This window comes from Centruroides sculpturatus, unplaced genomic scaffold (assembly GCF_000671375.1).
Source record: "Centruroides sculpturatus isolate CEXI.00-Female unplaced genomic scaffold, Cexi_2.0 scaffold2459, whole genome shotgun sequence".
NCBI lineage: Eukaryota > Metazoa > Arthropoda > Arachnida > Scorpiones > Buthidae > Centruroides > Centruroides sculpturatus.
The window spans coordinates 4,376-32,154 of NW_019386661.1; the positions used below are offsets into that span (position 1 = coordinate 4,376).

Below are 27,779 nucleotides of genomic sequence, written 5' to 3' on the forward strand. Positions count from 1 at the left end.
AGTTAGGAGTTGAAAGTTTGAAATTTGGTACACAGTTAGGTACGTACGTCACGAGAACGCACACTAAGAAGGGATTTTTCGAAATTCCCCCGAGGGGTGAGGGACAAGATGAAGTCTTCGACAATGGAAGTATTAAGTAACAATGGAAGAATCAACAATAAAAGTGTTATGAATAGAAGTGTTAACAATAAGTGTTAAGTAACAATGAAAGTGTTAACAGAAAGCGACGTGCAAGATTTACAAGTGCAGATGCGGTTTATTTTTCTTTTTGCGGAAAATCCAACATTTTTTAACCCATCTGTAATTAGTCTGTAAACAGGGGGACCTAATTCTTGCATTCTATGAAAACGGGTAAGATTGACTATAACGTAATAATTTTAATCTTAGCTACTGTTTGCCCGAGCAACACCGGGTTTATCTGCTAGTATTTAATAACACTTTTACAAAATGATCCAGTCTGTTTAATCACAATCATTCTTTAATAAGTATTTGAACGTATTTTTCGTTCAAAAATTCGGATTTTTAACGCGTCTTATGATTACGGTAAAAAAAAATAGAAAAATAAAATATTTAAATAGAAAGAAGAAATGTTTCAGAGTTTTTGATTGCTCCGAATGACTTTCTCTTCGCTTGCAGAACACAAATAAATGAACAGAAAAAAAGACGACTTCGACCGGTAGCTCCACCTCTTTCCTCCTCCCATCATCACCGATTGGTGTTTCTCTTCCGATCTCGTTCCGTGATCTTTCGCGGACGTCCTATTGGGGAGGCTCTACTGCAGTTGATGGAGACCAATCGTAGCTTAGTTCAATTCCAACCANTCTGTAATTAGTCTGTAAACAGAGGGACCTAATTCTTGCATTCTGTGAAAACGGATAAGATTGACAATAACGTAATAATCTTAATCTTCGCTATCGTTACTTTTTGCTCGAGCAATACCGGGTCTATCTGCTAGTATTTAATAAAATTTTTACAAAAATGATCCGGTCTGTTTAATCACAATCATACTTTAGTAAGTATTTGAACGTATTTTTCGTTCAATAATTCGGATTTTTAACGCGTCTTATGATTACGGGGGAAAAAAATAGAAAAATAAAATATTTAAATAGAAAGAAGAAACGTTTCAGAGTGTTTGATTGCTCCGAATGACTTTCTCTTCGCTTGCAGAACACAAATAAATGAACAGAAAAAAAGACGACTTCGACCGGTAGCTCCACCTCTTTCCTCCTCCCATCATCACCGATTGGTGTTTCTCTTCCGATCTCGTTCCGTGATCTTTCGCGGACGTCCTATTGGGGAGGCTCTACTGCAGTTGGTGGAGACCAATCGTAGCTTAGTTCATTTCCAACCATCAGAGAAAGAGAATCCGATTTGTCGGGAGAATGATTTTTAATCGAACGCTTCTTTCCGTCTGTTTTACGGTCAATCCTTACAACGCTGATTCCTGAACAACGGTGAATCTGGCAGAGATAAAAACTCACAAGAACATCTGTAGTTTCATTAAACAAAACACAAATGTTTTATTTGACGGAATCATTACTAAACAAAGCATTCTCTTCATTTTCTCCCTTTTTTTCTTCGGTCGGAACCGTCCACACTTATTCCTAAATCATTTATTTAGGCTAAGATTAGTCACTTATTTTCTCTATTCTTTTCTACACGCTAAAATATAATTTACAGAATTGCGAAACATTAGTAAGTGAGAATGAATGGAAAAAAACGAAGAATACAGGAAAAGAAAAACAGATATTCTATATGCTTATTAATAGCATTTTTAATTCGTTTTTTATAAAACTCATCCCTTCTCTCAAAATTAAGGTTGTTGCCATTACAGACGTATAAAACGAATTTTAAAAAGCTAGGAACAAAGATTACTGTATAGTAGTGTTTTCTAACCTCTTCGTTCATGTTGACGCATTCAAAACAAACTTTGCTAGAGAAATCAAAGGCTTAGGCTTACGTATATTATGAAATAATATACATTTGCGATAATACAGTTCTAATGACTGCGTAAACGTTTATTTGAGAACAATATTCCAACTTGTACAATACTTATACTATTTATCCAACACCTGTATATTACGATTTTAAATTAAAGGTTTTTCCTTATTGTTGATATTTTAATAATTTTGATGTCCGTTTTAACTGCCCGTTTCTTTTTTCACTAAAAAATAAACCAGCCACGTTTAAAATTTTAGTGGCCCCATCTCTTATCATATTTCATTGAAAAATTTGTTATATTTTTAACTGTTATAAAATGGCAAAAAGCTTAATATTGGGAATAGGAATGAGTTTTATAAAAAATGTAAATGTTAATAACGAATAAAATCGTAATTAAGTCGGACCCTACTGAAGATACATATCGCCCCCAATTATCTCCCCGACCCCTCGACTTTTATCAGCTAAAATTTAACAGCACGAATCACTCTAATAATCAAACAACCCTGGAAAATTTCACAAATTTTCGACATAAAGAATAGGAATTATTTAGCTTCGAAGAGGATGAACAAAAGCGTGCCCTTACACACACGCTAACATTCATACATACAGAAATTACTTCCCGAATTTTTCTGCATTTCCCGACGTTTCGAGAAAAAGTATAACGATCCGGTAAAAAATCTAAAAGAAAGTCATTTTTCGCCGATTCGCTATACTTTCTCTTTGTACAACAGTAGAGAAAGTACAAACGAAATTTGTTTTCTCTATTCTCGTTCAAATTCGACACTTCTTGCGCAGTTGTTTATTTTGTTCACGTGTGATTTGTGATTCTGAGTTAAATACTCCCGAGCGAGCGAGCTTTATTGAAGCTACTTGATTTGTTATCTAATTGTTAGTGTGTAACTTGTCGAGCCTTGTTTTTTTTCCTCTTTTTTTTCTTCCACCATTTTTCCTTCATAAATTTCACTTCCGGCCTTTGTTCTGTTGACCTAACCGTAATTGGTTTACCCAATGGTCTGATGGGTCACTATAAAATAGGGGGTGATACCGGATTGGTCAAAGGGGGTACTGGCGCGAAGGAAAAGGGGAAAAATCGTCATTCGAGGAGAAGAGCTGAAAAGAAGACAGAGATATCAAGGAATACGGAAAGTAGAATCACTAGCGTACCGAGGGGGGCAAGGGGGTGTATTATGCCCCGGACGCCAAATGGTCTCCAAGACAAACAAGATTTGTTTCTGGAGGGGAGGAAGCGCCAATATAGTGTCGTGACTGAGCGCTACTTATGTTCGCTACGCCATTGATAACACCGTAAAATATTGGAATCGCATTAACTTTGACCCTCCGATATTTTTGCAAATTTCAACCCAAAAATGCCAACAAAAATTCCTGCGATAAGTTGCGTAATTTTCCCGTGTGTTATTTTTAAAATAACATTTAATTTGTGTCTGGCGCCATATTTTCTGTCATTATATTATAATAGTTAATAATATAAAAACGTTTTTATAACAATTTAAGTATTGATATAAAGCAATGATAATAAAATTTATTAAAATAAATGTATGTTTCCAACAGACTTATACATGAACGCTGTTGTGTATATTCAAACAGACAGTTGCAAATAGAAAGTTTCAGAAAATTCGAAAAATCCTTAAATTTTCTGTTGAAACCACGTGTGCTAATAAATACCGACTTCTGCCGATCAACAAAAAAGTTTTCTGTTATAGAATTATAAAATTGGAAGGAAATTACATCTAAGTATGAATATGGTAACGTGGTTTAATTGAAAATTCAGGAAATGAAAAAAAAAATTAAAAAATGATTTTAATTTAAAACCAGTTTTACTTAAATCTTTTGAATATTATACATAAATAAAAATTATAAGTTTCGAAGCAAAATTGTTTCTAATTGTGAATCTTGTAATGTTTATTCAGGTCCGTATTCAGAATGAATTTCTTTAGACACAATTGTCATTCATTCAGTTTTTATCCGTTGTGAATACGAAGGTGTCTAATTAAGTTTCCTTTTACAGAAAACTTCTGTTTACACTCGTCACAAGTGCAAGGCTTTTCTGCTGTATGCGTGCGAAGATGTCTAATTAAGTGCTGCTTCTGTGAAAAGTTCTGTTTACATTCGTCACAAGTGTAAGGCTTTTCTCCAGTATGCGTGCGAAGATGTGTAATTAAGCTTCCTTTTACAGAAAACTTTTTTTCACACTCGTCACAAGTGTAAGGCTTTTCTCCTGTATGCGTGCGAAGATGTGTAATTAAGCTTCCTTTTTCAGAAAACTTTTTTTCACACTCGTCACAAGTGTAAGGTTTTTCTCCAGTATGCGTGCGAAGATGTTTAATTATGCTTCCTTTTTCAGAAAACTTTTTTTCACACTCGTCACAAGTGTAAGGTTTTTCTCCAGTATGCGTGCGAAAATGTGTAATTAAGTGCTCCTTCCGTGAAAACTTCTGTTCACATTGATCACAAGTGTAAGGCCTTTCTCCTCTATATATTCTTTCATGACGTTGCAAGTTTTTTTTAGATGTAAAGTTCTTCTCACAGTGTTTACATGAAAATATGTTTCGGTTCCTTTTATCTGCAATTAAAAAAATTGTTTTAAATAATATTTTATCTGTGTATAATCAATTAATTTTCTTCAATAACAATAATAATTATCCACTAATAATATTTAACTAAAAATAAACATTTTTATATCTAAAAGCAGATTTCTGTATCAAACCAAAAAACTAATTTTACAAATGACAAAGTTCGAGTATAAATATATCATATTACTAATNTTCTCCTTCTTTAGTTTCCGTTTTCTGTATTTTCAAGATGAAAATTAACTAAATAGAAAGAATAAAACAATCATAAATATCACACAAATTCATATTCAAAGTAATTAAAATTTCCATTCTCTACGCTAAGTCTTTTAAAATATGTAAATTCCCTTCTTTAATTATTTCATACTAACAGTGTAAAATTTATTAAAATTTTAGTAAAATTACAATAAATTTTTCAGAAATCTTCTCTTGTATTCGAACCTCAACTATGATCATATTAATTAATTAAAAATGCTTTTATTAAATTTTATGTAATACTTACCTTACCGGGCAACATTTAATTTGTGTGTGCCACCACCTGTTATAGAATGTTTTTAATTATTAAATATCATATTATTAATTATTATAAAATAGCAAAAAGCTTATGGCTGTGTTATATAAAAAAAATTGTCAATGGGAATAACATCATTGAATGAAATCATTAAGTTTGTGAACGATAGTCGTGTGTCATATCTCCAGTTGGGGCACTACTGCAGATGTGACACGACCTTCGTTTGTTTGTTCACCCCCTCGATCTTTAACCACCAAAATTGAATTGCGTCAATGCCCCAATACAGAAACATTCCTAAAAATTTCAAAATTTTGTACAGAAAGCAAACAAAGGAGTTAAGCCTGGACTCCACATTACCTAAAAACAAACTCAGAAACAGAACTGGAACATATAGAGTTCTCATTTCAGTTATGTTTTCGTTTTAACTTGACTCCATTAGAAAAGCGCCATCTGTTGATCAGTTCTGTAATTGTCGTAGAGTTAAATATGAATGACACTACGGATTTTGCCATGCTTTCTCTGCATTTATTAACAATGAAATTGTTAATAAATTTGAATTATTTACATTTTTTGTCGTACAGACATCTGTATTTTCTTACTTCTTCGACGAAGAATTCCAAATGTATTTGTTTCCTCATCGTTTTCGCTACATTTTCCGCCATTACGACAATCAAACTACATGTGACTACGCGTCACAAATCCTTGCATTTTATTGGTTGCAGTACGACAGAAGCGCGGAACGAAAACGGAAAAGTTAAATAATTTTTAACTCTGCTTTCAGTCTTGTTTCTGTCCAACTGAACGTTACAAAACTGAAAGTTTTATCAGTTTGGCTTTCAGTTTTACCATTACATAGCGGATTGCGGTAATGTGGAGTCCAGGCTTTATTATGCTTCGAAAAAGTTAACAGAATACTGTCCCCCACACGAACATTCATATATACAGAAAAATACGACAAAATTTTTGTATTTTTTAAAGTTTTAATTAAGGTCCCGAGTTCAAAAAACTAAAAATCATAAAAGGTCATTTTTTTCACCGATGGCCATAGTTTCCCTCGGTTTTATACGACAATCAGGAAAGTAATTATTGAAGTAAAATAAATTTTCTAAATTAGAAAAAGATATCAATGATTATCACAAAAAACTATATCCGAATATTCTTACGTATTCCTTTCAGTTCACGTATTTCTTCTATGACGTCATGAAGTCTAGATTTAGATCAGTACGTAACGATAACCCCGAACTGTTATCAAGGTGGAAAGTGAAGAGAACATCAATAATAACAGAGAAACTTTTTTGACGTCCCAGTATTTTACGTCTATAATATAAACAAAAAAATATTGATANTAAACATATTTATATTGAAAAGCACATTTCTGTATCAAACCAAAAAGCTAATTTTACAGATGACAAAGTTGGAGTATAAATATATCATATCACTATTATTATTTTCAAACACAGATATTCAAGGCTACATATTAAAGTAAACAATTTTCTGTAAAACATTTTAAAAGTGTTTTTATATCTTCACGCTCTTCCATTGATCGTTATTCCATCAAATAGATCTCTCTCCTGCTTCTTTAATTATATTTTACAATGAAAAGCATCAATATAAGCAAAACAGTATCTAATATGCAATTTGTTTATTTAATCTTGGAAAATACTTTCTTCTAATCTTTGTGTTTCATCCAAAGAACAACTGAAACTAACAACAAACATGAAATAAATTCTATAAAATTTAATTTAATTTGAGTTTTTTAACATTAGAATGTTTTATTCATAATCTTATTCATTAGTATTGTTAAATGTATAATTGCATATGTTAAATTCGAAAAAAATGAATATTGTATTTTTAAAAAATACTTCCTTCATGAAAACAGGAATTCGCAACGTTCAAGACTGTAATATACAAATTCTTGCAGGATTGAACTTCGTTCTTCTTCTCCTTTATTACTTTCCGTTTTCTGTATTTTCAAGAAGAAAATTAACTAAATGGAAAGAATAAAACGATCTTAAATATCAGACAGATTCATATTCAATAAATTCTGATACAGTGATTAAAATTTCAATTCTCTGCGTTAACTGTTTTAAAATATATAAATTCCCTTCTTTAATTATTTCGTATTAACAGTGTACATATTTAGTAAAAATTACAATAAATTTTTGAGAAACCTTTTCTGGTATTCGAAACTTAACTATGATCATATTAATTAATTAGAAATGCTTTTATTAAATTTTATCTAATATATCATTAAAAAATCCAGCAGCGAGTTTATTATTAATAACTTTCCCGGCAACATTTAATTTGTGTGTGTCGCCGCCTGTTATGATATTTAATAATTAAAAACATTCTATATTATTAATTATTATAAAATAGGAAAAAGCCTACTTTTTTGAGTAGGGATGAGTTTTATAAATAAAAAATTAATGGGAATAACGAGTTAAATCATCATGAAGTTTGTGAACGAGGGTCGCGTGTCATATCTCCTGTAGGGCGACTAAAAAAAATGTGACACACGACCTTCGTTTTTCTGTTCACCCTCTCGACCTTTAACCACCAAAATTAAATTGCATCAATGCCCCAATACAGAAACATTCCTCAAAATTTCAAAATTTTCTGCAGAAAGCAAACGAACAAAGGAGTTGTTTTGCTTCGAAAAAGTGAACGAAATAGTGCATTTCACACACACCCACACGAAAAACCATACATACAGAAAAATTCCACCAAACTATTTTTTGTATTTTTTGACGATTTAATTAAGGTCCCGAGTTCAAAATCTAAAAATCTTGAAAGGTGTTTTTTCTCTAATCGCCTNCTAATTGTAATACCAGAGAAAAAAAAACTTATACAATCAATCAATAAATTATTTTCTAGACTAATTTATTATCTATTATATTCATAAACACAGGTTGATTATAGGCTGATTAAAAGTAATTCAATGGGATGTAGTAATCTAACGAACCCGTTAGATTTAATCCCTACTTTCTCATAAAAAGTATTCAGTCAAGCTTGATGGGGGAAATTTCTAGTATTTATATAATTTATGCTCGTTTTGATGTACTAAATTTATTTAATGTCAGCGTTATCGACAATTTTAAATGAACAATATGACACTTAATATTGATAACTCTGCTGCTTGCCCTTACATTATTATTATTCAACGTATTTTCGATTTTTGTTCTAAAGCTTACCAAACAGCAATGAAGTATTTCAAAACAATTTATTACAATTGTAAATAATTATATATTCGATTACTGTGTGATTAGCCATTAAATATAAAATACAACGGTCTTCGTTTATGCAAGAATTACGTTAAATAATATGACATTTAATTGTTCTCTTATCGTCAAAGTTCTTAGAAAGTTAAATATAAATTGATTAAATCACACTATTAAAAATAAATAAATTCGATTAAGTCTGAATGAGATATAAATATCTAAAAAGTAGCGTGCAGTTCAGTTTTTACTTTTGATTAAGTAAATATTAAATCTATGTAATATCAATTATTTAATAAAAAGTTGAACTTTACAGTATTATAGTTTAAGAGTTTAAGAGGACACCAGTGGGAAAGCGTTTTTTCCGAATAATGCAATTTTTTATTTGTCAAATTTAATATGTGGGATCTACGAATATCTGTAGGATGATATTCGCAGGGATGAAATAAAAACAGATTACCACGAAAGGAGGAGACGAGTACAATACAGAATCAAACAAAATTTATATACCAAAAATATAGTCCAGATTACAACAGAGGAAGTTGGTGTAGGCCTAGCACGTGGTGGTCAACACAAAGAGTCCACACAATACACTCGTAGAACGCACCTTCCACTCGAACACCAAGGACCAGAATGCCGAATTGCTGGTTCCCCACCATATATATACNAATCTGTTGCCATTGTTCGAGTTCTCCGTGCTCGCCATCTCCATTATCACACGTGGTAATCCTGTCGCGGACGCCAATATGTGGGATCTACGAATATCTGTAGGATGATATTCGCAGAGATGAATAAAAAAGATTACCACGAAAGGAGGAGACGAGTACAATACAGAATCAAACAAAATTTATATACCAAAAATATAGTCTAGATTACAACACAGGAAGTTGGTGTAGGCCTGGCACGTGGCGGTCAACACAAAGAGTCCACACAATACACTCATAGAACGCACCTTCCACTCGAACACCAAGGACCAGAATGCCGAATTACTGGTTCCCCGCCATATATATACCACCCCCACCTACACCGAGCTGCCACACAAAAACCGCCCAAAAACAAACAAAAAATAAATTTTTTTTTTTTTTACAATACAATAACCACATCGGCAGTATACAAAAACTAATATATATATATACATATACACAAAAAGGAAATAAATCCGAAACGAAAGAAAACAAAAAATTTTTTTTTTTTTTTTTAACATGACGAACACGATAACACCGACCGACAATATATACTAGCATGACACAAATACAATTGTTAAATCAAAACAATAAATTAATGTTATACAAAAGGCATACTTTAAATAATAAATTTTCAAAAATGCTTACTTTTTACATCAGTAGTTTATCATTTCGGTTGCATGATTCGCAATGTCTTGTAAGATTGCTGAAAATGCTTTGATTTTACGGTTCTCTCTTCTCCACACAAACTCGATCAGATACGAGTTGAGATGACGGCGAGAAGTATCGCTTTGTACCTTGTTTCTCCATTTACAATTATATCTTCTCTATGTTCTGAGTGTGACATCCGCTTTCCGCATCGACAAAGTTTAATTTGTGATTCACTTGATAATCAAAATATCCTGCTTCTTGTAATTCTTTGGTACTGTAGCTTTTCCAACAATCAGAAAACATGGTTGTTCCTTCATGAACACGATTTTCTACTTCCTTCAATAACGTTTCTGCCGAACGGTTTGGCACTGGAAGAAGGAAACATTCCTTTGTCTCTCGATATAGTCCACCAAACACCCATTGTTGGGGTAAAACATGAACAACATTGTACTTCATTCTTGTATACATCGTTTCGTCTATTTCAACTATTTTGTTAACACCGCCTATCTTTTCGTATATTCCCCCTTATAACACAGTAGATACGTTCCGTTCTTTATGAAATTATGTTCTACGAGTCCTTAAATACATGAGCCAATCACAGTCCGGCACGTATGCAGTTTACGGACTACGGCTGTTTGAAAGGTTTTCTTCCATAAAATTAATCGATTCTACACTAATTTGACTCAACATTTCCAAAATACGTATAATTTTTTGGGAATAATCCATATAAACTATGCTATAAACAAAAAATTGTAGGATTACTTACCGAGCGTACACCGTTCGACGACGCCGTTGCTTAAGCTTGTTTTCGTCGCGGAGCGGCGCACCGAACGACGCTCCCGTGCTTCCTGATAAATTATTTTCTTTGAGAAAAATTCGCTGAACTTTGGAGACGTCATTAATATAAATATAATTTTTATGGAAGTTAAATAATAAATAGTTTTTAGTAGATCCGCTGCTCGTTTAAATTATACTCGACGGTTTGTACAATATCCGCTATTGGTCTAGGTTCGACCAATCCTGTCGTGACAGGAGTCGGAGATGACGTTTTACCGAATTATACGAGTTTTTTAGCGTGTTTGTACGAATACTGTCGCAATTGTTTCGCCGTGGTATAAGAATCCGAACTATAGGAACCCGTGTTATAGGGGGTCGACTGTATATTGTCAACACTGCCTATCTTTCCGTCACAACGAGTCATCAGAGAATGGGCGCAGACCTCCCTCATGTAACTGTTCATATCGATAGTTGTAGTAAAGTCAAGTCGTACTTGTATTTTTACAAAATTCCAACGAAAAAATTTCAGCGACCAAATGTACATAAAACCCAAAGCATCAAAGGAAGATATACGTGACCCAAAAACCAATTATCTCTCCTAATGCCCCTTTTCTGTCGACACGTCCTGACATGGAATCGCCATTTCGGAATTTCTGTTTCACAAAAATACAAACTCCTTGGATGGTTATTCTTGCAAATACGTTCAGAACGTAAAATTCCTTTCTTCTGACACAAACTAATAGCTCCACGTTCGTCAAGTCCCAAAGGTGTATTCCATTCTCAGATCTTGGTAATGAACGTGATAATGAATCTCACAATCTAACACAACGAGCAATTTACACATCTACTTTGCATAATCGCACGGGCGAGTCATGACGACACATCTACTTTGCATAATCGCACGGGCGAGACATCTACTTATTTGAATCAACGATTACAGATAAAGCGTAAAGTAACGACTTAATAGCATGGAAAAAATAATTATTACATGCAATAGAATAATAAAAATAGCCACACTCCACGATTTATAAAGATTGAACAAAATTTCACACATTCTAATAATAATGTGACAATGCCGAAAGGCATCCCTATACTTCGGCACCACGTGACCGAAGGGTCGACATCGCGTCGGCGAAGATCGCAATGACAGGTTTCGTCAGGACTGACACCACTGTGTCTTCACGGCTAGACGCAGAAACCGTTTCGTTTGGGCGTGTGAGCGGTCGCGTGTGTGAGCGAACGGAGCGATCAGAGTCGAGATAGAAGGAGAGACAGCGCATCGGAAGTGATTCCTTCGTAGACTAGATTAACGTAACAACTGTTTAATGATTAATGATAGGCTAATACATTAGGGCTGCTGTTAGATACATTTCTACGATTTGTCATTATTCGATATTACGATATTACGATTTTTCCCGAGATGAGAGAGAGTTTACAGAAGTTTCGCGTGGCGATAAATACCTTGAGCTTTAGTAAGTTGCTAGTAAGTCTTGACACGAGGTTAGTCCAGTTAGGCAGTTGGGTCGATGTTACTCCAGAGAATATGCACTTAAATAAGTCCGACGGTCTAGTGAAAAACACAACGCACACGGAAAAAGATACGGAACTGGAGACTGATCTCTTCGAGGACGGGGCGACGACTGACTCACTTTGTTGTCTGTTTTTCGTGTTGGATTGTTGAAACGGAGATATTAGGTTAAAAGGTGGTGAGAAAGCGTCGTTATTAAGCCTGAGAACTTACCAGATGTTTAGCTCCCAGGTGTAAAAGTTGACAGTTATTAAACGAAAGTATAGCTACAATGTGAAATGATAAAGTAATATAAACACACGAAAAGTCCGAATTCGGATCCTCACAATAAACCACTTGAATATGCAAATTGTTTTGCAGAGAATACGGCAAATATGGCAAACAGGTGCTATCTATAATCATCCTAATTGATTTTTTTTTTCATTTTTACAACCTTAACAGTAAATTTTCTTCTTTTTATATTTAAATTTACTAGTCTATTTTTATTTTGATATTTTCATTCAAAGTCGCAATTTCCGACTGGCGTCCTCTTAACCCATAAGTACCATTTTACATTACAAATGTTTAAGTACAAGATCCTTTCATCATTTTGTCTAACCGTTAGAGCTAAGGGCTACAATTATCAATATGATCGTGAAAAATAAGAAAATCACTGCTACTCAGAAAACGAATTTCGAGTTCGTTCGTATTTACCTTGTTTTTGGAGATTCTTTCAGTATAATTTCAGCTCATTTCATTTCAAAATTTCTTCTTCTTTCTTCACTTTTACTTCTTAGAAGAGTAAAATTGCGTGTCTTTATTTTCCAGTCTTCTCCAATCTAAAAAAAAGTAAAATAGTATTCGTCAACACAAGTTCAGTGTCTTGACTACACTGTACTATTGTCTTCGTCTAATTCCTGTCTCGTTTGTTTTCTTTTTGCATGTGGTCTAAATCTTTTCTACGAATAAATTCCTGAACGAAAAGGGAATCTTTCTGCGATTAGAAGCCTAATTTTAAAAAATTCCCTAAACATACTGAATAGAGTGTGATTTAGAAGATAAGAGAAGATCTGTTAAAATTCTAGATTTGTAAATAAATTTCAAAAAGTTGGTGAAAGTCAGGAAATTTACACAACATATTCACCTTAGGCCGAGAGTGTGCTATGTTAATTTACATATAGGGAAAATGACTGTTTTCGGCCCGTGCATCTGCTTTTGATAAGCAGATTCGATAACGAAAAGGGGGCCAGTTCGAGCCTCCGATTTCTTCGAATCGGAGGCCCGAACACAAATATTTCCTTGTCTAAATAATGTGACTAACTTCTGAAGCGTTTCTGAACAATCCGCGCAGTATTTTATTCAGCGCACTTGTTTTTTTCTTTCTTCTTCTTCTTCTTCTGTGTTTATATGGAGAATGTAGCTCTACTTAGGCTCTTTCGCCGACGAACGTGCAGCGCTTTTAGCGCATGTCTTCAATTATTAAGCCTACTGTCAGCGCGCTTAAAGAACGATTTCAGTCCACTAGCAGCACCTCTCGACCATTCTACAGATTCTAGCAATCTACTGCAATATTTGAAAGACAATAAAATTTTGCCTTCTGAAGTAGATTTAAATCATATAAAAATACATAAAGAGTTAACAGAAAATAAGGATACCACAGGTAGGTGTATATTAACTCATTATTGCCCTAGTTATTTATATGTAAAATATTGAATTTTTCTGTGACCTTTATTTTGTATTATGAATGTTAATTAAAATTGTAACTTCTTATTAAATATATAATTATCATTTTGAATATAGCACATTTGGCATTCAAAATATTAAATTAATTTACTACTATTAGAAAAACATTTTGAGGATTCATTCTATCATATTTCATATGTAGATTATTATTTTTAGTTCGTTAAATTATTTAGAAGTTTGTCCTTCACTATTATATGCTTTTGAAAATAAACATTCTATACCTTGACAATAAATTGTAACTTTTTAAACTGTATTTCATACATGGGCCCACATGCATTTTTAGTTACATTTTGCTAAAGAAACTGTTCATTTAATTTGCAGCACTGTAAATAACTTTTTCTCTTTCTTTTTGATAGAAGTTGATAATGGAATAGAAGTCACATTTAATGACATGTATCGTGGCACAAAACAATGTGAACCAAAAGAAACAGTAGGCAAGTACTGTACATTTTATGATTTAGAGTCATTGCTATTAATTAATGATGGTAACTTGTAAAACACGTGATTTATAATTTACAGAGAAAGTGTGGTCAGTAATGCAACAAAATTACTAATTTCTCAGCGCATTGAGTTAGAAAAAGAATTTTGTAAGCCTGTAATAAAAAAAAAATTATGGAACAAAATATCAGGCATTATGTGTAAAAATGGGCATTCTTTTTCTAGTGAAGATTGTGCACACAAATGAAAAAATTTAATGGGGACTTATAGAAAAAATGTAGACAAAGCGAGAAAATCTGGTAAAAGCAGTATTTGTTGGCCTTATTTTGAGACCATTACTATGGCTTTCGTAAAAAATGTAACAATGTACCTCCTGATAACTATTTACAATCAAACCTCTCTTTGACCTCTGTCAAATCTTCAAATCACCAAAATCTTCTGTACCCTCTCCTGTACTTTCACAGTCCTCTGCATCCTCTTCTACCTATACCACTTAACAGTCTCTTTCTGTACTCTTTTCATCTTGCTCTAATGTTTCATCTGAAAATTATAAATGTTTTCTCCCTGACTGATCAGAAAACATTTCAAGACACTGAAATTAAGAAAGCAAGACAGAACCTCACAGGCACCAGTTTGGTTTGTTGAAAAAAATGAAAAAAAAATGAATTTGATCAAAAAATGTAGGCTGAAATGAAAATGCTAGAGGAAAGAAGAGTACAAGCATCGGAGAATTTAACGGAAGCAATAAAAGAGGTTGTAAAAAGAAAATAACAATAAAAATTTGTTTTAAAATTCATATATTTATTAAATTAAATTTACTAAATGTTTGCTTTATAAATTTATAAAAATACATTGTATTACAATATTTAAAATAAACTGATTTCTATTTAACGAAAGTTGATAATGCAGGTATACTTCTGCAGCTACTCTTGCTTGTTTTGTGAATCCAGTCTCATAGGGTTGCAATGAGTCCTCAAGATTATCTGAACACATTTCCTCATAATCATTATCAAATTTCTAGTGGTGAACCATCATTATACATAATACACAAATTGTGTATAAGACATGCTGAAGTAATCACAACAGGCACAAGCTCCCTTCCTAAGATATATAAACATTTTAGTATCCTCATACGGCCAAAGAGATGACCAAATGCCTGCTCAATAATAACTCGAGTTGAGCTTAAAACTTTGTTATAAATTTTTTTTCTTTTCTTCCAAGATGACCATTTTCTCTAAAAGGTGTGAGAAGGTGTCTGCTAAGTGGATAAGTACAGTCACCTAAAACGTGTGAACGGGTAAAAGGTATGGATCATTAGCAATGGCTTGTGCAATTGGAGAATTACGGTATACTCTAGCATCGTTTGCTGATCCTGGCCATTTGCGAATATGTCAATAAATTTTAAATCTGCATTCAAAACGGCTTGCAAAATCACACTTGCCACTTGTTTTCTATTAATGTGAGCATTCTTCTCGTGTTTTCTTACAGAAAACAGAATGCGTCTTCCATCAATAAATCCAAGTGTTTTGGGCAAACTATTAGCTCTTAAATCAGCAAATTCCTTAATTGCTTTTTGGGCTGCTTCACCATTTGGCCATTTTATGATATGTGGAGCAAGTTCTAGTAGTCGATAACAAAACTTGGCGAACTCAGTGTTTGCATGACGTTGGGACATTCCAAATCGATCTGACACACCACGGAAACTCTCTTGATTTCCTAATAACCACAGAGAACGAGCTGTATATTTTCTTTTGGTACATACTATTTTCTGATAGATATTTTTACTGGTAGCATTTTCTTCAAAATCTGAAAAGAAAAAATTCATGTACTGTATATTCATACTTAACTGTGAAGTTTGTATAAGATATGGTAAAATATACAGGATCGGAACACGAGTTTCTCGTGTTCCGATCCTGTATCTGGGCTGTTAATCGTGACATGTGAAAATGGCTTTTAATAAGAATTTCATTCGAATATTGCGGTACGATATCGTGAAGTAACTAACGATTTTTGCACGCTTTTTTCGTTGTTGGAAATCTGTCATCGCTAATGACATAAATAAATCACCATTTCTTCGTTTTCTTATAAACATCGAACTTAATAGCTTTTCTTCTAATAATATTGAACAAACGCGTGTAAATACAGCAGAAAGAGAATCATTGTTTATGTCAGCCATTTGAGATAGCTCTTTCTACAGCAAATGTGTTTTCAACCGTCAGCAGCAAAAGCGTCACTTCCGGCAGCAACTGCTTAGCACACTGCTGAATAAAAGAATGCGCAAATCGATTAATTATATACTAACTTCTGGTTTAGGCCAAAAGTCACGTGATTTCGATTCAAAAATTTTCTCCAGAACAGAGTTAGATTGATGACTAGTATGATTCTATTGTCAACAGGAAAAATATGATGTACTGTAAAGAGGCAAGACTACTAAACTCGAGAGCATATACACTCCTCAAAAGTGAAATTGTAACATAACAAAGGAATGCGCGTAGCCACATGCAAATTGTAGGACCTGTACAGATGACAGAGATATGCAAATGATTAAGTTTTCATATGCATCGGTTCATTTGTTACCCAGTTTCGGACTATAAAGACCAGCAGCCTGCTCAGGTCGAAAATGCTATCAGCGACAGTTCTCGGCAGCCGAACTTTTGAAGAAGCATAACAAATGGAGACGACAGCAAACTGAATACCATTAGTTAACGGCTGGGGAACGAAACCATATCTTGGAGCTGTGCGAGCTCGATTTGTCGTTGCGCGCAGTTGCCACGTGAGTTGGGTATGATGTGGGAACCATCCAGTAATGTGTGACGCAATGGACGCAAGAGCATCTGCGAACACGCAGAAGGATTGCACCGGCGCACGCCGGAGCACAAAGACTGTTGCATATCTTTGTTCTTTCAATCATTTGCATATGTCTGTCACCTCTATAGGTCTTGCAATGTGCACAAGGCTACGCGCATTCCTTCGTGGTGTTGCAATTTAACTTTTGAGAAGTGTATATTCTGTTAATCATGCACTTCAGCAAACCAGAAAAGCCACATTATTTATCTCTCGCTTCGAAGATTTAAATCGACGATTCAAATGCAGCACATTTTAATTTAATTAAAAGTTTTTCATAATCTGCATATATTTTGAAAATTGTTATATATTTATACTAGCTGTTACCCGCGACTTCTCACGCGCGGATTTTTCAAGCAAATCCCATTTATATTTAGTATTTCAACAACCATAGTAATTGTTATATAACACCTACCGCTGAGAATGATGATAATTGTTGAGAATCAAACGAACTATTTTCAATTTGATCAATTTTCTGGAACGTTTACAATCGTTCTATGATCGAACTAATATGCAATAACAAACTCGAATTTAAAGCGGTTCGAACATTTGGTTATAAAATCGAAATACAGTAGAGCGTCGATTTTCCGAAAGTCAATCATCCGAAACGTCAATCATCCGAAAGAATTCCAGTGGGCAAATTAAAATTTTCGCCAGTGCTGTGGCGCTTCAATCTTTGTCTATGTCTTGGGCTACTCAAATATTTTACGTTTTTGATACTAAATTAACATCTGAAGTATAATTTTTTATTGTTTTTATATTTTTCAATATATTTATTTTGTTCGTACAAAATAAAAAAAATAATTTTTAACGATACAATAGTCTTTGTTTGGCTTAACATCGACGAAAATTCAACGCGAAGCGACACGCAACGGATAAAAATTTTAACATCGGATACGTTAAATTATTTTTTGTACATAAATCGGTTATCCGAAATATCAGTTATACGAACAACCCCAGTCCCCAATTGATTCGGAAAATCGACGCTCTACTGTATATCAAAATATTTATAACAATGTCTGAAATGTTATCAATTTAATACACCTAAGTACTCAATGAAGACTAAACGTAGTTGAAAACAAAAAATCGCATCTAAAATAGTATAGTAGAAGCCATTCTTCAGGTTAAGACTTAATCTTTTCCCTCTCCCCCCGCGGGGGGAATTTCCAAAAATTCCTTTTTAGTGTGCGTTTTCATGATGTACCCTAACTATGTACAAAATTTCACCTCTCTAGGTTCAGCGGTTTGCTCTGAGCGATGATGAATCAATCACTCAGTCAGTCAGGACAAGTAATTATATATATTTAGATTACACCGTACTTTTCTGATTTATTTCGTATTCATAATTCTTTGAGATAAAAAATAATTCGTATTTCGGACGATAATAATAGAAGCGCATCCGATTCCACAACAAGAGTGGCTTTATTTTACCCTTTAAAATTTATTTTTTTTAAATTTTGATGCGGAAAAATACATTTTTTTAAAAAAACTCATTCCGCCCTGTGGGCACTAAGAGGGCCTCTTTTTGCAAGCCCATTATGGGTTCGGCCAGACCCACAATGGGCAGCCGGGTGGTATGTGGCGGGACCCGACTTATCAGGACGGATCGCCTCCGAAAAAATTTGTGGGGATTTTTGACCCGTCCGGATTCGATTCCTGGTCCCCCAAAGCGGTAGTCTATCACCTTGGCCGCTCGGCCATTTGGCCGTCCGGAAGGATACACTAGAAAGAATGTGTGATAGAAGTCGTGTGATCACTTTTAAGATTTACACTTTAACATTTTGACCAGTAATCACACTTACCGGAAGCTACTGATGCATGAAAATCTATATATCATATATTAAATACAATATAAAAAGAATATAATACATAGAAAAATTACAAGCATCATAATCTATGAAAACACTTTATTGTCATTTCAAGTTAAAGTAATTATTTTATGAAATATTACAAGAAATATCTCACTGATAGTTAAAGTCTGTCAGTAAGCTGCCTACAGCTTTGAAGAACTCGGAATCGAAATAGGGCGAATACTCCAAGAAATTTTGGAAGGAGTTGGTCTGTCTCGAATATGTCGGGCCCCGTCCACGCCATCCAGTCGAATTCCCGATAGGCGTGGTTAAAAAGGCACTCTCAGAACTCAAAGGTTGGTAAGAGCCAAATGAAAATATATATCAGTTGAATTTAAAAATTTACAGATTTTGGATCACACAAATCAATCTATTTTTACTGCATTTCTTTGACATTCTATCGAATATAAATTATAATTTACATTAGAGTATGTTCGATTTAATCATTATGTTAAGAATTAAAAAGAAACATCTATAGAAATACTGGATAAATATAGAACAAATTAATAAAATATTTTTAAAACGTCTTACATTTTACTTCGTTCAGAAGCTTATAAATTAGGTTAATAATAGTCTTGTCCTCAATAATCGCAAATATTTTGTTACGTAAAACAATATTTTGTCTATTGTTAACAATTTTTGTNTTTCAGACATTGTTTAAATATTTTTATATATTTCAATTTTACAAATGTTCGAACCGTTTTAAATTCGAATTTGTTATTGCATATTGGTTCGATTATAGAACGATTGTAAACGTTCCAGAAAATTGATCAAATTGAAAATAGTTCGTTTGAGTCTAGGCAATTCTCATCATTTTCAGCGGTAGGTGTTATATAACAATGACTGTGGTTGTTTAAAATCCAAATATAAATGGGGTTTGCTTGCAAAATCTGCGCAGGCGAAGTCGCGGATAACAGCTAATCGTTAGGGTAATAGCCTGATAGTCAATTGGTTAGGATGGTTGCTTACACCTCTGAAAGATTCGCAAAACTCAAGGAATTTATCGAGGTGGGATCCATCAGAATATGTCGGGCCATTCCTAAAAAAAGCCCTCTCAGCACCCAAAAGGCGAAAAGAATTTTATATGTATAGTGTTATTGTAGGTAAAGAGGTGTTCAAAACTTTGTAGAAAGGACTATTAGGCAAATCTTAACCAATTTTGGTCATAAAATGACTCCCAAGACCAAGACACTCTTTACAAATCTTCGACAGATAATCACTTTGTCTTATCGTGCATTACGTATTAAAATCTAATCGTCGAGGCTTGGCACTTTTTCCTACAATTAGTAGCATTCGTTTGTGAAATACTTCACCTCATGCCCCGAAAATGTGTGGTTTCACCCGAATTTTCGGGTACAACAGCGAAACAAACTTTTCGTATGTTAAGTCTATGGGAGACCATTTTCCAATTCATTGGATGATAAAATTCTTGTTTACACTCTTTTTAAGATCTGATTTGCGCTTTCTAGTTTGAAAGACTTCGCTTTTAACCAATAAAAGTCTGCCGAGAACCGGCTGCCTGGAAAACTATCGGGAATAACCACGCCCCCTCAGAGATTAGTCGTCGGAGTCAAAATGTAAACAAACGTAAAAAATTCGCCATTTTTTTTCGTTTTTCACCTGTAATTTTGCTAATTCTCAAGTTTACACACTGTGCTAAAACGAATAAGTGTATTTTCAGAACCGTGGAATGTAAATTTACCGCGAAAATCAACAGTTTTTGTTGTTAATAAACGAAAAATATGCTTATAAACTTATTATACTCGATTCTAGCTCGATTTTGAAGCGAGATATCGACTATATATACAGTATATATTGCTGATTCTATTCTATTAATTAAATGTTTATTTACAATTGCCTTGACTCTGAAATATTTCTGGTTCGTAAAAACATTATCGGCGACTATTTTGTAATCTTTTCATTGTAATTTGCAGTGTCTAGCGTAACGCAATAGACAGAAATAAAACAGAATAAGGATATAGAGGTTAATATATAGGTATATATACTGTCTATATGGACCTTATTTATTAATAGGACTTATTAACTTATTTATACTGGTGTAGTTTCTTTTGAATCTCTCTTTTGCTAATCGGAAACTACACCAGTATAATAAGTCCTATTAAGTCGATGTTTCTTTGTAAAGTAGCGTATAACAAATTCAATATATTGTGTTCAACGATAGATAATTGGTCGATAGCATTGAAAAATCTGCTATATATTTTTCCTATGGTTATCTCAAGATCCTCATTTGATGGAAAATTATCAAATATTAATTACAAGAGAGTGTTGTAAACAAAGTACACAAGAAGATTAGTTTTTGCTGGAAAAGAACAAGCATTTTCAATTATATCATAGTATTAAGAAAAGTTTTATATGCGAGGATTAGCGTACTTGTTCATGGACATAAATTATTTAAAATGATTATTTTTTTAACTGAGATGTGGTCAAAATTATATGTTGACATATAACAAACGTCGTAAAAGCTGAAAACCTTTCAATTAATATGTAAATATAGATTCTACTTAATTCATGATTAAAGACTTTCTAACAATCCAAAACAATTATTCTTATCGGAATTATAAGTAAGCAGTTGTTACTGATTTAACAATTGTTAATTGTTCACTAGTAAAACATTGTTGTCGAAGATATCGCGAGTAAAAGATTAAGAAAAATGACAAAAAATGATGAAATTTTCGAAGAAAATATGATTATCGATCGTCTTAAAAGTGAGATCGATCAGTTAAACAATAATCAATTAAAACTTTATAATCAAGGACTAGAATTAACAAACAAGTTGAAAGAAACTGATAGACTTTTGGATGAATCCATGAATGACACGATCATTTTTCAAAGATTAAAAGAGTTGGAATATGTAAATATATTTACTTTTATTTTCTTTATTATAAAGTCTATCTTTTAACTTAATTTAATACTTTTGTAATTAGGAATTGAACATGATTAAGCGAGAAAATAATTTAGCAGAAACTAAGTTATTTCAATTAACAAGAAGAGATTTGCAACTTAGAGAAACACCGACTCCTGCGTATAGAGATGCAAAAGAAGATGAAGCTGAAAGAAATAAAAAGTATTAAAACAATGTTTTTTTTTTAAATTATTGCACATTTTTTTACATGTTTATTCCGATAGATTAAAGAAAATGTTGAGATTTAAAAATAAAATCGGCAAGACTTTCGAAGAAATGAAATTGTATCAGGAATCTTTAGAAGAAGATTTGGAAAAACAAAGGATAGTGGTCGAGAATAAACGTAACGAATTACAGAATTTAGAGAATTTATTTATTAAAGTAAAATACGAATTTCGATATATTTATATATAAAAATAATTTAGAATAATTTAATTTATTCATTTTTTTTCTTGTAAAGAGAAAGAATAAACTCTTTAAACTCTTAGAGAAGAAGCAAAATAGAGAAAACAAGAACAAAAGTATAATGATAAACGTGGACGAGAAGAAAGAAGAAATTCTTTATCAAAATAAAAAATTAATTACACGCGAAGAATTGCTTAAAACTATTAAATTTAATTTAAGTTCATTAAAGGAAAACTTATCGAAAGAAAATGTTAGCCATTAAATGGAAATTTCGAACAAATTTCATACAAGTTAATGAATATTTTATTATTTAATTTTAGAAAAATATTGAAGATTTACGTGTAGAATGCCAGTCTATAGAAGATACTATTGAAAGAAACAAAGAAGAAAAGATTTTGGCAGAAAATAACGTGGACGCATTACAAACAAATATTATCATAAAAAGTGCTGAAATTAAGGTGAGAAGTGGATGGTACTTTACTTCTCTCAATATGTATGAAGCAACATATATTAATAAGTATATTCGGTTCGTAAGAATAGTGTAAAGTTTTACCGGTTTGACGCCATTTCTAGATCTTTTTTCTTCTAAAGGAACGTGTAAAATGACATTATTGACAGTACTTATAACGTTCTTTTCTTATTCTCGTTGCTCACCAATTGTCGAGTGGATAAAAACACTAAACGTAAGTTGTGGGTTCGAAACTCACTAGCTATGTACAGTATAGTTCACGTGTCTCACAACAAAATAGGGCCCAGTTTCTCAAGGAAAATCTTCCTGGTTGGTATTCTTCCTTGGCAGATTGCATTGCCCTATTCTATCAAACAAATTAACTTATCAACTATTCTCTCTAACTGAGTAGAAGTGTATCTGGAAGAAGAAATGGTAGAATATAGAACATTTCTCTTAAATTATATTACAAGTATAGAATGCGATCAGTATTCAATGATCACTCGGTCACCAGTGTGCTCATTAAGTTAGGTCTAAATTTGCTAATGTTTTATGTTAATGCCCTCTTGCGTTAGGGATTGCTTTGGATAATCTTTAGTGTGTAATCAGAATTTACTAGAACTTAATTTATAAAATAAAATATTTAAACGTTAAAGGATCAAGAAGATGAAATGAAAATTCTAAAAGAACAAATTAATAATCAAAATAAAGAAGTGTACGTAATTGAGAAGAATATATCTTACTTGGAACATAAAAAAGAAGTGAAAGATAAATGGAACGAAATGAAACAATCTGTTATGTCGAAAAAATCCAAAGAAATTGCATCATTGAAAAAAGTATGCTTTGAGTTTCAAAACAGCATAGAAGATTTGAGAAAACAGAATATAAATTTAGACAAAGCAAGTATTTCGTTCAAATACGTAAATTTCGATTGCAATTTTAATTTTAATAATTTATATTGTTCTTATAGGAAATAAAAAAAGCCAAAGTAGGAAAAGAAAACGAAACGAGCTATTTAAAAATTAGTCAAAATAAAGAAGAAGCGCTTCAAAACAGTTTAAAACGAGAAAGATTACAAAAGGATACTTTTCAAAAACAATTGAAGAAATCAGAAATAAATACAATCGCGTTCAATAGAGAATATATGATACTGTTAAATGCGGTATAATTATAGTTACAATTAATTAATACTACTGTATACCTTGTATTTTATTTTTAACTTTCCACTCTGTAGGCACTAAAGGGGCCTTTTACCATTGTGATTTTGGTCGGGTCTACTACGAAAGCGACCGTTCGTCACGGAAATATCGGGCCGATATTTACGTGACGAACCACCCATGGAAATTCCTTGGGTACCCAGAATAGCATAGTATTTGACGACCATCCGGTCGTCAAATACTATGCTATTTTGAACTCTTTCCGTTCAACGGGACCTTTTTTAAGCAATGCTGTTATGGGTACGATACGACGGGTTACAATGGGGCGGCCGAATTGTGAGGAACGGGGTCCGATATATCAGGAGAGACCATCTTTAAAAATTCCTGGAGATTTCCTGAAAAATGTTTTGGGATGGAGCTATCCTGGTCCCCAGGGACGATCTACATAGGAACTAATAGGGATTTAGCCCTGGGCCCCAGGTGTCAAGGCCTCACAAAACTTGAATTATTATCATAAATTTTTAATACTTTTTTTTATTAACAATTAGCACTTATTGTATAGTAAAAATAGTTAATGTTAATAATATAATAATAATAATAATTTATAGTATTATTTGTATTAAAAAATGGGGACCCATTGGACTTCAATAAAGCCCTAGGCCCCAAAAAAACTTAGATCCGCCTCTGCTGGTCTCCCATAGAAGTATGCAGTCAAATACTATATATTCTTACCTAAGACACTGTAATCATAATACTTTCAATGTTATACTTATAATATTTACTACGCTACACTTACCAGGGTACTAAGAGAGCCTTTTTAATAAACGATGAATTTAGCCAAGCCCACAAAGAAGAGGCCAGATTCGATCTCGGGTCTTCCAGAATCATAATGTAATCAGCCAGTAGGCCAAGCCTTAATGGCTTCGTCCATCCACCCTCATTCATCAATACACTTATTACACTTATTTGCTACATTTATAATACAATTACTTAAAACGCACTAGTTATATAATTATAGTTACTAAATTTTATTATTTTAAAGTTACAAAATGCCAAAAATGAAGCGGAAAGTATATCAAATAAACTGAAAAATAGTAAAAATGTCAAAGAATTGAAAAGACATCATTTTATGAAGTTACAAGAACAACAGATTAAAGTTTCTCAATCCCGGGATGCAATTATGGCAAATTCTCAAGACAATCGAGTAAGAATACATTTGTTTTTTACTTATTTTTTATTTTTAAATTCTCATTCAATGTGGATATTTGATTCATGTACGTCTAAGTACGTCTAATGAAATTCCACAAAAGTCCATCTTTTCTGAAATTGTTTTTCGGATGATTCCGAAAACTGACGAATTTGGAAAGAGATCCCTCACTAAGATTAATTAATATTTGTATTCCATGGATTTCGAGATTCATAAAATTCGACGAGGAGACTCAAAAGTATCTCCTCATTGAATTCCAGCATAGATTCCTTTGGATCGAAATGTGAATATACATCTTTCACAACGGGATTGGACGATCTGCCGAGGGTGGTAGTTCCCGGAAGGAGTTTCTATGGGATGCTGTTTCCTATTCAGGTGTTAGACACGTGAAGAAAACTGGAAATAACCACGACAACTACCAGTGTTTAGTGGTTTTATCCACTCGTCCCTTGAAGGTCCTCTCTCACTAAGGAAACGTATTCTTTTCCACCGATAAAAGATTCCTCATTAAGAAGAAACATTTATGTCTTCTCTTAGTGAGGAATATTTGCTCGAAAATAATCCGGATTTTCCCGAATTTGGAATCATTCTTCACTCTCAATCGTGTATTTTCGATCAAGGCTATCGAAAGATTAACCGTGTCTCTTTTGCTTTTTAGCGGATCTTTTTATCCTTTTGTTTTTTAAATAAATGAAATACATAGAATGTTTATTAATAAAAAGCAGTTTTAAATATTTTATTTTCTGTTAATTAATAAAAATAACGTTAATTTTATAGGAGTAGGAATCATTACGGGGCCTCTAACATTTCTTCGAATCTAGGGAAAAATTTCAGCTTTCCTCCTCTCGATTGCCATGTTTTCAAGTTTATTGAAATATATGGCTGCTTACAATTAAGCCATGCCATAAACCCATAGGAAATAATACTTCGCTTTAACGAATCACTTATGCAATTTATGCATGACTCTAACATTTATTACGTAATTAACATGAACAACATACTGAAATATGCTATCCTCTCTTTCCGCGCTCCAGAAATCGCCGTTAGTTGGTTAATAAGATACTTTACCACCATCCTGTATTAATGCAGCATTATATTTTAATTGTAATTAAAATTTTTAAAGGAATTATTGATTATTATATTTCAGGTGACAATGCATCATTTACAAGATAAGATACAGTCAGCGATAAAGAAAAGAAACTCGTTGAAGAGTCAGCTGGCCATTTACACGAACGAAAAAAATAGAAGAAGATTGTTATACGACAAACAACGCAATGAAATGAGCAAAAAAACGAAAGAATTAGAGATGAGAACTACACAAAAAGAAGAATTAAACAAGAAATTTGAATTATTGTTACATGACATAAATGATCTTCAAAGAAAAGTCAGAGATAAAGATAAAGAAATATCTTTAGTGAAGAAGAGTCTTACCCAGGTAAGTCTTTTTGTTTTTAAATATATTTTAAATCACATTAAATTATTTAAATTTAAAAATTTTCCAGGAAAGTGAAACAACGGAAAAACTGATAACTAAATTATCACGCTTGGAAAACTTACTGCTAAAGTTAAAAGACCAAGAGATTGAAGAATGTAAAGTTTTAGAATATACCAAAAGAGAAATATATAAAGCCAAGGAAGATGTTACTTGGTTAAGATTAGAACTGGAACAGGCTTCTTCTGGAGTCGAAGTTTTACATGTAAATAATGAATCCGAGAAAGAACTCATAAGGCACTTAAAAGATGATTATATCACGATGGAAGAGGGACGATCATATTTGGATTCATTAGAAGATAATCTTATTAATCCCGAGAATACAGATCAATGGAAGATAATTCGGGTATTTCATGTTATTAAATGTTTGTAGAAATCAAACCTGTAACCATGGATTCCCCTGTACGTTCGTTGTCTCACAAAGACCACACCAATATAATAGAACAATAATCTTTAATCGACTTATGGTACAGTACAGTACATGCATTTGGAAGCTCAATCCCATTCCACTAAAAAGGAATCTTTCTCGGTTCTTCGTCTACCAAAAAAAGAACCAGAAGTTTCTTTCTCTACCTTCTTACTCCCTTCTCCTTTTGTGTGAATTTCTAAGAATTTATTAGTTTGTCCATGTAATAAGTTTTGAATTTTAGCACCCCAACATCTCGTTTCACTCTACCCGTGTCTCCTCTGCCCTGCCCCCTCTGCAACTGCCTTTTCATGGCTCTGCATATGGAACACATTGACGTGCTTGACTGCACGAGAAATGCCCTATCTTCAATCTCCGCATTATTCGTCTTTTTCCTTATCTGCATCGGCCATAAGCTGGATTACTACTCAACAATCAATAACTAGAGCTTACTTTTTCACAACATAAGTTTAATATAAATGAATATTCCTACAAGAAATTTCAAATTTTCTTCACATAATAAAGAATTTTTTAATTATTTTTAAATTCTTTACCATAGGAAATAAATGAACGTAAACATGAATTGGAAGAAGTAAATAAACGTCTTTTAGAATATACACACCAGATACAAATGAAAAAAATGGCGCAAAATTTTAAAATGTTTGAAAATGAAATAATTCAAGACGAAGTTTACCTTTTGCTAACGGGAAGAGAGAAAAACCTGGATATATTTAGAAATTTTAATGAAACCTATCGTTTAATTACAATGAAAACAAATCAATTAAATGTTTGTAATTTTAATTATCATTATTTTTATATCTAAATGTAATTAAATATCTAAAAATATTTATTTCTACTAAGGGGTTATTGACCGAAAAGAATATGATCTACACTTTATTGCACAACGAAATCAAAGTTAAAGCTGAATTATTAAATAAAATAGAAGTTTTAAAAAATGAATATTTTAACAGTAAAAGTAAAGTAAAATTTTGA

At 32.8% G+C, this 27,779-nt stretch overlaps 2 protein-coding genes across 2 annotated transcripts; one reads left to right on the forward strand and one right to left on the reverse strand.

Annotated features, from left to right (window-relative positions):
- Nucleotides 1-3,776: 3,776 nt before the first annotated feature.
- Nucleotides 3,777-5,702, reverse strand: LOC111615509 (gastrula zinc finger protein XlCGF49.1-like). Its single transcript, XM_023356913.1, has 2 exons — nt 5,606-5,702; nt 3,777-4,522 (listed from the first exon to the last, which is right to left on the reverse strand). Exons 1-2 carry the CDS (start codon nt 5,700-5,702, stop codon nt 3,921-3,923), a joined length of 699 nt encoding a protein of 232 aa, XP_023212681.1. The 3' UTR covers nt 3,777-3,920.
- A 15,691-nt stretch (nt 5,703-21,393) lies between these two features.
- On the forward strand, nt 21,394-27,779 carry LOC111615510 (spindle pole body component 110-like). The gene is made up of 12 exons (XM_023356914.1): nt 21,394-21,620; nt 21,694-21,833; nt 21,896-22,052; nt 22,132-22,326; nt 22,397-22,534; nt 23,181-23,423; nt 23,495-23,686; nt 24,724-24,885; nt 26,036-26,323; nt 26,391-26,726; nt 27,346-27,573; nt 27,648-27,779. Exons 1-12 carry the CDS (start codon nt 21,420-21,422, stop codon nt 27,777-27,779), a joined length of 2,412 nt encoding a protein of 803 aa, XP_023212682.1. The 5' UTR covers nt 21,394-21,419.

Coding starts and splice junctions, on each gene's coding strand:
- LOC111615509 (XM_023356913.1), bottom strand. CDS start 5,702: ATGGCGGAAAATGTAGCGAAAACGATGAGGAAACAAATACATTTGGAA. Junction 4,523..5,605: donor ATGTCTGTACGACAAAAAAT/GTAAATAATTCA, acceptor TTTTAATTGCAG/ATAAAAGGAACCGAAACATA.
- LOC111615510 (XM_023356914.1), top strand. CDS start 21,420: ATGACAAAAAATGATGAAATTTTCGAAGAAAATATGATTATCGATCGT. Junction 22,535..23,180: donor TAAAAAGTGCTGAAATTAAG/GTGAGAAGTGGA, acceptor TAAACGTTAAAG/GATCAAGAAGATGAAATGAA. Junction 26,727..27,345: donor ATCAATGGAAGATAATTCGG/GTATTTCATGTT, acceptor TCTTTACCATAG/GAAATAAATGAACGTAAACA.